The 12,484-nt window shown below is 42.4% G+C and overlaps 1 protein-coding gene across 1 annotated transcript in view; it reads right to left on the bottom strand.

Moving 5' to 3' along the window:
• CLUL1 (clusterin like 1) overlaps positions 1 to 12,484 on the bottom strand; it is a 105,972-nt gene that overhangs the window by 15,685 nt on the left and 77,803 nt on the right. The window contains exon 6 of the mRNA XM_040433904.1: positions 8,553 to 8,723. Within this exon, the coding sequence (XP_040289838.1) occupies positions 8,553 to 8,723 (171 nt within the window). The remainder of the gene's footprint in view (positions 1 to 8,552; positions 8,724 to 12,484) is intronic.

The following is a 12,484-nucleotide window of genomic DNA, read 5'->3' as shown; positions in this document are numbered from 1 at the left end:
ACCAATTTTTCTTCTTTGGACAGTAGATACCCACTCAAGTTAAAAATACCTATTTGTTCCCCTTGCTTTTCTTCCCCCCCGGGATTGGGTTTCCGTCCCCCACCTCTATGACCTCGGTGTAACTTCTTTTTTGGGGCGTTCTTATTGTCTCTTTGAATGTTTGGGGGGGTCCCTCTGTACCCCCCGCATACCCTGATGGGGAAAATTTTGGCTCAGATCGCTCACAGATGTGTCCGTTATGGCCAAAACTCTATCTTGATCGGTTCCTGTCCTTGTCTGTTCAATAGTCGTCTGCTGCACACTTTTATCTTCCCTAATAGATTTAAGAGGAATGACAGAGTCTGTTTTGATAATGTTTCCTCCACTATTCTTCTTAATGTTTAAAGGACTCCTACAATTGTTCAACCTTAATTGATCCCTAGTGGGATATGTAGGGACATACTCAGATCTCGATGAATGGTGTTGTTCTGTATTATAATATGGACGTTGTCTATATCTTTTATTATTATAATTATTAAAATTATTGCCCTGATTATAATATGGTATAAAATTCTCTCTACGTCCATTGGGTATATAATGTTGGTTGTCCCTATAACCATAAGGAATATAATGTTGATCAGGATATTCCTCAAAGCTTCTTCTATCATTGTAGAAGAAGCTTTGAGGAATATCCTGATCAACATTATATTCCTTATGGTTATAGGGACAACCAACATTATATACCCAATGGACGTAGAGAGAATTTTATACCATATTATAATCAGGGCAATAATTTTAATAATTATAATAATAAAAGATATAGACAACGTCCATATTATAATACAGAACAACACCATTCATCGAGATCTGAGTATGTCCCTACATATCCCACTAGGGATCAATTAAGGTTGAACAATTGTAGGAGTCCTTTAAACATTAAGAAGAATAGTGGAGGAAACATTATCAAAACAGACTCTGCCATTCCTCTTAAATCTATTAGGGAAGATAAAAGTGTGCAGCAGACGACTATTGAACAGACAAGGACAGGAACCGATCAAGATAGAGTTTTGGCCATAACGGACACATCTGTGAGCGATCTGAGCCAAAATTTTCCCCATCAGGGTATGCGGGGGGTACAGAGGGACCCCCCCAAACATTCAAAGAGACAATAAGAACGCCCCAAAAAAGAAGTTACACCGAGGTCATAGAGATGGGGGACGGAAACCCAATCCCGGGGGGGAAGAAAAGCAAGGGGAACAAATAGGTATTTTTAACTTGAGTGGGTATCTACTGTCCAAAGAAGAAAAATTGGTCCTACAAAAAGGATTGAAATATGCACCTAGCAATGGTATCAACAAATTCAGCCTATTCCTCGACATCCATAGGTATATTAGAAAACTTAATATAGCAAAATATTATATGAATAACACACCATCCCCACCTGTCAATATTGTGAATACTAAGGGGGTCTTACATACGGACCTTCGCAATAGATCCAAATTTTGCCCCAAAAACAAAAATAATGAGTGCATTGACGCCTTTAAAAGGAGCCTCCTAAATGAACTAGAAAAGATGGATTATAAACCAAAAAAGCAGAATCTCTCTAGGGGGGAGAAGGAGGCACTGAAGCAGTTGGAAAAAAATGACAGGATAGTGATTAAACCGGCTGATAAGGGGGGGGGAGTTGTTATTATGGATGTGGAACAATATTCTAGGGAAATGGATAGACTGCTTTCGGACAGAGATACCTATTTGGTTTTGAAAAACAACCCACTTATTTTGTTCAAAGGGCAGCTGGAGAGTATTTTAAAAAGAGGTTTGGAGAAGGAGGTGTTAGATAAAAAAGAATATGATTACCTCTTTTTGAAGTGCCCAGTCACCCCGGTTATATATTTCTTACCAAAGATCCACAAGGATCCCGTTAATCCACCAGGGAGACCTATTGTGTCGGGGATTGATTCCCTGAACAGTAGAGTCTCCGAATACATCGATTCCTTTTTACAGAAATATGTGACTGTGGCCCCCTCTTACTTAAAAAACTCCTCTAGTGTGATTGACCTCATTGAAGAAATTGGTGAAGTGCATGGATCCCTGTGGTTAGCCACGGTTGATGTATCGTCTCTATACACCTGCATTCCCCACCTTTTGGGGATGAAAGGGGTTAGAGAAGCCCTCAATAATGATCCAGAAATGGGAGCAGATCAAAATAATTTTATTATGGAATGTGTAGATTTTTGCCTCACCCACAACTATTTTTTATATAAAGACACTTTTTATCTTCAGCATTCTGGTGTGGCGATGGGGGCGAAGTTCGCCCCAAGCCTCGCCAATCTTTTTATGACGATGTGGGAGAGGGAAAATATTGATCAGATCCTTAAAAAAGATTTAGGAAAGGGGCAGCTTTTTGTATGGCGAAGGTACATAGACGACTGCCTTCTCATCTGGTTAGGTGAGAGGGAGGGTCTAGATAGCTTTCTAGCGGCTATTAATGTCAATAGTTTTAACCTTAAATTTACTCATCATATTAGTGCTATCTCTGTAGATTTTCTTGATTTGGTCATTTTTGTAGAGGATGATAGACTCAAAACCAAGACTTTTTTTAAAGCAGTAGATGTCAATACATATATTGAACTCAATAGTTGCCATCATCCATCTTGGCTTAAAAACATACCCAAAAGCCAATTCCAACGTATTTCAAAAAATTGTACCAAACTAGATGATTACAGAGAACAGGGGCAGATGGTCAAACATAGATTTTTGGAAAAGGGCTATGAAAAAGGTTTTTTAGACCATTGTAAAGATGAAATTGAACAGAAACGTTTTGAGAATAAGCCCCAGATCAATGATGATAAAAAGGCAACAAAAAAAGATTTCAGGTATACTTTTCTGACCCAGTATAATAGTAAAATAGGCTGTATTAAAAATATGATCCAAAAAAATTGGCATATTCTTCAGAATGACCCTGTACTTAGTAAAGATTTACCGGTCAGGCCTCCTGTAGTATTCAAAAGAGCAGACAATCTCTCCAACAAATTGGTCCGTAGTGCTAGTCTTGCTACCAACAAAAAACGCACCAGTACTATTAAGGGCAGGTTCACATGGTGCGGTTTTTGCCTACCCTGCAAAAACCGTATCCCGAAACAACGAGAAAAGTGTGTAGATCAAATTATATCTAAAAAAACAAAAGAGACCACATTCAAAATCAAGGGGCAATTTTCCTGCAATAATGTTGGAGTGATTTATCTTTTGGAGTGCCCTTGTGGCCTCCAATATGTGGGCAGGACTACACGGAGCCTTAAGACTCGGGTGCAGGAACACATTCGTAATATTAAAAAAAGTCTTGAGACCCATAGTGTTTCGTTACATTTTAAGATTCACCATGACAAAAATCCGAAGGGTCTCCTTTTTACTGGTTTAGAACTAGTACATACCCCTATTCGAGGGGGGGATTTTATTGCCATAATAAACAAAAAAGAGGTTGAGTGGATGTTTCGTATGGGCACCATTCAACCACAAGGGCTTAATATTGAATGTGACATTAATACTTGCTTATTTTAACATATTCGCCGTTAGCTGTCCGGTTCGGTTCCAGTCCTTTTTATTGTATTAGTTTTACTCTGTGTGTATGATTTGTTTTAACTTGTATTTTTGGAAGAGCCTATGATGTGATCCAGGGGAGGTTCCCTGTCTATTTAAAACACAGTGGTATGCAATTACCAATCAAGCCCCAGACGAAGCATCATCGCGAAACCCGGGTCGGGCAATACTCCAGATTTTTATATGTTTTATAGTTGTACTTTTTGCCAATATTAAATTGTTTTTATCTGACCTTTGGTGCGCACATACTTCTCTTGCGACCTTTTCCCTGAGAGTTTTTGGACATCGATGTTGGCTGTAATCCGGGATCTGAGCTGTCTATAAAAGATTTTATATACGCACCTGACAAGTGAAGCCCTGTGAGTATAATCTGTTTGCAGGCAGACTAAGTGTTGTGACATACTACGCTATAGTCCTCTCTTTTAGCAGAGTTCTACCTTGATACCATCGAGATTTCTACACGCCTTCACTTATCAGGAATCCTGTGAGTATAACCTGTTCACATGGAGCGTTAGATGCTTGGAACCTGCTACACCATAGTGCATTTTCTCATCATCTACAGGTTTGCACACTAATGTTGGACCGTGAGGTGGCATGTGATCCTACTAGTTGAAGATTCAAAAAACGAACTTTATACACAGAGAAGATTTTCCTCTTGCAGCGCAGTCTTTTTCTATACATTTTCGTCAAGTAATAGACTTTTCCCACATTGTCTTTGGATTTGCATCGCTAGAGGAGACTAGTATATTTTTCAGAGACTCTATCTTTTTATTGTCTCATCTGCCACTTATCTGCCCAAGCCTCCAATCTATCCAGATCCATCTGTAGCAGTATACTGTCCTCTTCAGTGTTAATTACTTTACACAGTTTAGTGTCATCTGCGAAAATTTATACTTTACTATGCAAGCCTTCTACGAGATCATTAATAAATATATTGAAGAGAATAGGGCCCAATACTGACCCCTGTGGTACCCCACTAGTGACAGTGACCCAATCTGAGTATGTATCGTTAATAACCACCCTCTGTTTTCTATCATTGAGCCAGTTACTTGCCCACATACAGACGTTTTCTCCCAGTCCGAGCATTCTCATTTTATATACTAACCTTTTATGTGGTACAGTGTCAAATGCTTTGGAGAAGTCCAGATATACGACATCCATTGACTCGCCGCTGTCAAGTCTAGAACTTACCTCCTCATATTCTACTGCATATGCTGAAGAGAATTCCGCATCCGGAAAAAGTTATTTTATGCATTTTTCTATAGACTCATCTGGTGCACGACCTTCCGCTCTTTCAGGGAGACCAATGATTCTTATATTGTTTCTGCGGGGCCTATTTTCTAGATCATCAGCTTTCTGTTTCCAGAGCTCCACTTTGGTGTTAAGGTCAGATATTGATCTTGGAACAGTAGCTGTGGCATCTTCAATGTGTGAAATTCGCTCCTCTGTATGTTGGACTCCTTTCTGCTAGTTATGCAGATCTTGGCGTAACAGTCCCAGGTCAATCTTGACTTCATCTAGTTTCCCTGTAAGGGATGTCTTACATGCTGTAATGGCTTCCAGGACTTAAGCGTATACTTGTTTAAGCGTGGGCTCCTCATTGTCTTCCTCAGAGGAGGTTATAGGGGTCAGTAATTCTGATGCTGTGCTTGCCCTGGTATGCACATTTAGCTGCGGTAATGGTGACCGTGCACCTTCATCTGGTTGTCTAGCAAATTCACTCAATTTTTCTGCTGTGTTTTTTTGTTTCCCCATTGTTATTTCAGGTTAGCAGCCAGTATGCACTAGTGGAGGCCAATTCTGGTAATCTAGGAGACTACCTAATAATATACCCAGACCACTGGGTTGCAAATAACAGCACAAAACGTCTATATGGAGGAAATCCTGAACTTGCCAGCAGACTTACTGTATAAAATACCAGTGTATTTTATACAGTAAGTCTGCTGGCAAGTTCAGGATTTCCTCCATATAGACGTTTTGTGCTGTTATTTACAACCCAGTGGTCTGGGTATATTATTAGGTAGTCTATAGTCTCCACTTTGGTCTTATAATGTCAGAGATATTGTGTTTATACTATATAAAACAGGGGGTACTGTGCCCTTGTATTGAAGAAGGAGCCTGCGTCTATCTAATCTCCTTCCCCCTTCCCCCAGCGCTGTGGGGATGTTGCTAAGATGGCCGCCTGGCGGGAAACCGACAGAGGCGCGCGCGCGTGGTTGGTTCCCGCTCCTCCGCCTCAGGGATCGTGCCTGCCACTTCCCGATCTCTTCCCTTTACTCCTCACCAGGTCTGATGTGTCGGAGTGCGCGGCAGGTCTTCTGTCCCGATCACTAGCGCAGATCTTAGGTTCAGGTCTAGTGCGCCCAGGTGCTCCGCAGGTCCTCCGACTCAGCCTCCGGCGTGGTTCACAAACCTTGGCTCCGTGCGGTCCGCCGGGTAAGTCTGTGTAGCGCTGGGTCCCATTTATTGCAGGGCTCAATCAGGGGTCAATGTAGCTGTAAATGGCTGTGAGTTGTCAACGATTTGTCCGGGTCTGCAGTGCCTGCCACGGAGCTCCTTCTACATGCGTCCAGCCATTTTTCATTATCTCTACAGGAAATATCATATTTAGACCTCATGCACACGACCGTTGTTGTGTTCCGTGTCTGTTGTTCCGTTTTCCGTGATTTTCTGCGGATAATGCACCGTTTGTCATCCGCGTCCGTGATCCATGTTTCCAGTCCGTCAAAAAAATATGACCTGTCCTATTTTTTTCACGGACAACGCTTCGCGGACCCATTCAAGTCAATAGGTCCATGAAAAAACACGGAGGCACACAAGATTGTCATCCGCGTCCGTGATCCGTGTCAGTTTTTTTCCTATCATTTGCAAGGCAAACTTGACTTACATTTTTTTTTCACTTTTCATGTCTGGTGATCCTCCAAAAATCAAGAAAGACACACGGAAACGGATCACGGAACAACGGAACCCCGTTTTGCGGACCGTGAAAAAATACTGTCGTGTGCATGAGGCCTTAAACGGAGTCTGTCAGCAGGAAATTCACTGATAAACCAGGCGTATTGCCTTATAGGATTAGCTCAGCTGAATGTAATGATACCTTTCACTTAATGATCCATTGCTTCATTCTGGAGAAAAAGTATCTTTAATCCATATGCAAATGAGCAGTTATGTGCACAGAGGGTGGGCACAGGCCACTCTGTGCACCCGTACTCCTCTTGCGTCCTTTGACTTTCTTGTGCTTCATGATTGACAAGACCAGGTTCATGCATAGTCATTTTTACGTGGCCCTGTCAATCGAGAAGAAAAGGGAGAGGCTGGCAGCGGACCCAGAAACGCCAGTGTTAAAGTAGCCTAACAGTGAATTTCCTGATGACAAAATCCCTTTAATTGTACTAATGAAGATACGAGTGATGCAGATTATACACTGAACAAAAATATAAAAGCAGCAGTTTCGGTTTTGCTCCCATTTTGCATGAGCTGAACTCAAAGATCTGAAACATTTTCTACATACACAAAAGACCCATTACTCTCAAATATTGTTCACAAATCTGTCTAAATCTGTGTTAGTGAGCACTTCTCCTTTGCCGAGATAGTACATCCCACCTCGCAGGTGTGGTATATCAAGGTGCTGATTAGACAGCATGAATATTGCACAGGTGTGCCTTAGACTGCCCACAATAAAAGACCACTCTGAAATGTGCATAGTTTTGCCTTACTGGGGGGGGTCAGAAAACCAGTCAGTATCTGGTGTGGCCACCAGGCCACCATTTGCCTCACGCAGCGCAACACATCTCCGTCGCATAGAGTTGATCAGGTTGTTGATTGTGGCCTGTGGAATGTTGGTCCACTCCTCTTCAATAGCTGTGCGAAGTTGCAGAATATTGGCAGCAACTGGAACACGCTGTAGTATACGCCGATCCAGAGCATCCCAAACATGCTCAATGAGTGACATGTCCGGTGAGTATGCTGGCCATGCAAGAACTGGGATGTTTTCAGCTTCCAGGAATTGTGTACAGATCCTTGCAATATAGGGCCGTGCATTATTATGCTGCAACATGAGGTGATGTTCGTAGATAAATGGCACAACAATGGGCCTCAGGATCTCGTCACGGTATCTCTGTGCATTTAAAATGCCATCAATAAAATGCACCTGTGTTCATTGTCCATAACATATGCCTGCCCATACAATAACCCCACCGCCACCATGGGCTACTCGATCCACAACATTGACGTCAGCAAACACAACGCCTCTCCAGCGTGCCAGACGCCTTCGAATGTGAGGATTTGCCCACTCAAGTTGGTTACGACGACTAACTGCAGTCAGGTCCAGACCCCGATGAGGATGACGAGCATGCAGATGAGCTTCCCTGAGACGGTTTCTGACAGTTTGTGCAGAGATTCTTTCGTTATGCAAACCGATAGTTGCTGCAGCTGTCCGGGTGGCTGGTCTCAGACGGTTATGGAGGAGAACATGCTGGATGTGGAGGTCCTGGGCTGGTGTGGTTACACGTGGTCTGCGGTTGTGAGGCTGGTTGGATGTACTGCCAAATTCTCTGAAACTCCTTTGGAGACAGCTTACGGTAGAGAAATGAACATTAATTGCACGGGCAACAGCTCTGGTAGACATTCCTGCAGTCACCATGCCAATTGCACGCTCCAGCAAATGTTGGGACATCTGTGGCATTGTGCTGTGTGCTCTGTGCACATTTCAGAGTGACCTTTTATTGTGGGCAGTCTAAGGCACACCTGTGCAATATTCCTGCTGTCTAATCAGCACCTTGATATGCCACACCTGTGAGGTGGGATGGATTATCTTGGTAAAGGAGAAGTGCTCACTAACACAGATTTAGACAGATTTGTTAACAATATTTGTGTATGTAGAGAATGTTGCAGATCTTTGAGTTCAGCTCATGCAAAATGGGAGCAAAACCATAAGTGTTGCGTTTATATTTTTGTTCAGTGTATATTGGTCTTACCTTAACAAAGTTCTTCAAATCCTGCTGGGAACAGCTGTTTGTGTAGAATTGAATGCAAGACCATTCAAGGCAAGCTTCACATCCCTCCCACTGAGTTTTTAGTGATTGTTTGCATTGTGTTTCTGCTTCATCCATCTTTTGATTAATGTCCTCAAAGAGCCTCACAGCCTCCTGTTAATAACACATTGTATTATTAGTGATTCAGCTTTACTATTGATGGACACAGAGATGGCTCATCATACTTTTCTACTGAAATGTAACAACTGCAAGGCACTCATATTAGGTACAATTTCCTTTCAATGACCAAAAGGAAAAACAGGCTTAGACTATATTCACACCATATTCTGTGGTCAGGGATATACAGATCTCATAGAACCCTATTGTCAAACAAACTGGGATTTTTTTGGGGCCCATTAGAGGAAATTATCTCAAGGCCTAGCCCCTATATCATCAATAAAATTTTAAAGGGTTTGAATCAAACAAATAGACCCTAGTAGCAATTGATAATCTCCAAAGGAAACCTAATATTTTTTTCTCCTGTATCTTTCAGGCTTATTATGGTATCAGGGCCTTAGCCCACCGGAGGATCCTTTGGTACTTTGTTGGACCAGTCTGACCCTAAGCAAAACTTAGTATGGGCCACCCAGCCCCACCCAGTTATGCAGGAGGCGGAAAACTTCAAGCATCTAGGGAGGTCACTCAGACACACAGGTATTTCTCAAAAAATTTGACAGGGTTCTATTGCCTGTAAATCTCTCTTCTCAAGGAGATCTGTTTCTGGCTTAGATTTTGTGGATTCGGGGGTTCCAGCCGGCTTTGTTAATTTTTAATTTGTGATTGCATTGGGTCTCAAATTACTTGGGCTACCTGAACCGATTCTGGTATCTGGGGTGGATACTACTTCTTTTGGCCAGAGGATTTTTTTTGAGTATAAGATTCCAGATTTGGTAATGAAGGTTGGTTCCATTCATTCTGAGAGGTGTGCCTTATATGTCAGTGGCCCCTAGTAAGAGGGGGGTAATGTAAAAAACGTACCTGTCTGGGCTCCAGAGGAGCGATCCTCAGCCTCTGCAAGGAGGTGATCCTATCAATGATTGACAGCCTTCACTCTGTGACTGTGCATACAGAGATATCTGTCAATCAATGATAGGACCACCTCCTTGACTTCAAAGCCCAGAATGAGCAGGAATTTATATGAATTAAATACAATGTAGGCCTCATATACACAAACGTTGTTTTGGCCGCATCCGAGCCGCAGTTTTTGCGGCTTGGATGCGGACCCATTCACTTCAATGGGGCCGCAAACGATGCAGACAGCACTCCGTGTGCTGTCCGCATCCGTTGCTCCGTTCCGTGGTCCGCAAAAAAAAAATAACCTGTCCTATTCTTGTCTGTTTTGCGGAAAAGAATAGGCAGTTATATTAATGGCTGTCCGTGCCGTTCTGCAAATTGCGGAACGCACACGGACGCCATCCGTGTTTTGCGGATCCACAATTTGCGGACCGCAAAACACACAACGGTCGTGTGCATGAGGCCTGCTCAGCTCCTCCTGCTCTATAACATGCTACCTTGTAGCTCGCATTGAATTTTAATAGTGACGGGTTCCCTTTAATCCCTTTCCAACCACCAACAGTAAATTTACATCAGCGTACATCAGAATTTAAAAATGGCGCCTACTTGAACGGGCACCGTGGCCGCCAGATTCTAAACAGCAGACACCTGGCACTAATCCCTGCGTCTACCAGTCTCAGTAATGCCAGTTGCCAACCTTAAACTCTGCAGATGCCGTGGTCAGATGTGATCTGGCTGCCCTAAAGACCAGAAGCACGAGCTTCTGGGTGTGCTCCCCCGGCTCCCCCCAGTGGGGACCGGGAGAGTCGGAGCGTGTATGCGGCAGCCACTGTCCTCCTGTGTGACAGGAGGCTGCTGCATATTAGTTTCTCTGGAGCCCCTGCCTGTGCCAGAGCTCCCTAGGAACATAGCAAATTTCTCATTTACTCCAATGCTAATGCATTGGAGTGAATGAGAGATGCAATGCAAAATAATAAATACGTTAAATAAGCATATAATAATTCAAATCACTCCCCTTTCCCCAAAATGTAAATTAAAATATGTAAACAATTTAAAAAAATTACGCATCATGGGCATCACCCCGTGCGAAAACACCCATTAAAATCTAAAAATATTTTTCCCATACGACAAGCGGCGAAACGGAACAAACAAGTCAAAATAACCGATTTGCTGTTTTTGGTCGCTTCACCTGCTCCAAAAAATTTTTGCAAAAATTAGCAAAAAATCATACACACCCCAAAATATAGCTTCGTGCACATACTTACAAAAAAGGTTAGAGGAGTCAGAATATGGCTATAAAAAGAACGCAAGAAAAACTATACATATGTATTGCCGTAATCGGACTGACCTGGAGAATAAACATTACAGGTTAGTGTTTAGAAAGTGCATCTTGTCCCGCAAAAAACAAGCCCTCATACGGCTATGTGAATGAAAAAATAAAAAACTTATGGCTTTGGGAGGGCTGGGAGTAAAAAACAAAAACTCAAAAATGGAAAATTTCCTGGTTATTAAAGGGTTAATGTCTGGACTGAGCTCACATAATTCAGTGACATCATAATAATTTTCAATTGCTTACATATTGTTTCATATGCGCTGTCGTAATATTCAATTAAAAATTCACTCTCTTTCTGACCATAATCATCATCAGCTGCTTACATACTGTAAGGATATGTTCACCCCAACTTTGTGGTTTCAGTTATAAGAGAAAACCACGAAAGTAGTGCCGAATCCACTGTATAACTAACTGTATAGCAGCTGAAAGACTCCCACTGACTTCCATTGGGTCCTAGCCAAAAATATCTCCAAAACGCTTAGCATTCTGTCTATCTAAAAACATCTAAAAAACACAAACATGGGTACTTACAGAACTTGAGCGCATGCAGCATGTAATGTTTATTACATTATGTCGTTCTTTAGATTTTCCCTGTCCAAGGCTAGGCCTGCACGGCAGCTGTTTTAGAGCAGTGATTTGGCCAAGTCTCAGGCAAATTCAAGTGCGACTTAGGACTCATGCACAAGACCGTATGTATTTTTCGGTCTGCAAAAAACGGATACGCAAAAATTACTGATAACATCAGTGTGCATTCCGTATTTTGCAGAACGGAACAGCTGGCCCTTCATAGAACAGTACTATCCTTGTCCGTAATGCGGACAATAATAGGACATGTTCTATTTTTTTGCGGAATGGAAATACGGACATACGGAAATGGAATGCACACAGAGTAACTTCCGTTTTTTTTGCGGACCCATTGAAGTGAATGGTTCCGCATACGGTCCGCAAAAAAAACTGAACGGTCACGGAAAGAAAATACGTTCATGTGCATGAGCCCTTATATTGAAGTCAATGTAGTGAATGACGCGCACGACATGTAAGACGAAATCCAGCATGTCGATGTCGCATGTTGCATGACACATTGCGACACCATAGACCTGAATTACATGCAATGTCGCCATGTAGCCCTAGCCTATATATACACTCACCTAAAGAATTATTAGGAACACTTGTTCTATTTCTCATTAATGCAATTATCTAGTCAACCAATCACATGGCAGTTGCTTCAATGCATTTAGGGGTGTGGTCCTGGTCAAGACAATCTCCTGAACTCCAAACTGAATGTCAGAATGGGAAAGAAAGGTGATTTAAGCAATTTTGAGCGTGGCATGGTTGTTGGTGCCAGACGGGCCGGTCTGAGTATTTCACAATCTGCTCAGTTACTGGGATTTCCACGCACAACCATTTCTAGGGTTTACAAAGAATGGTGTGAAAAGGGAAAAACATCCAGTATGCGGCAGTCCTGTGGGCAAAAATGCCTTGTGGATGCTAGAGGTCAGAGGAGAATGGGCCGACTGATTCAAGCTGA

This window comes from Bufo bufo, chromosome 5 (genome assembly GCF_905171765.1).
Source record: "Bufo bufo chromosome 5, aBufBuf1.1, whole genome shotgun sequence".
Taxonomy (NCBI): Eukaryota; Metazoa; Chordata; class Amphibia; order Anura; family Bufonidae; genus Bufo; species Bufo bufo.
Note: the sequence above shows the minus strand (reverse complement) of the source record. Positions and strands in the feature narration are given on the sequence as shown.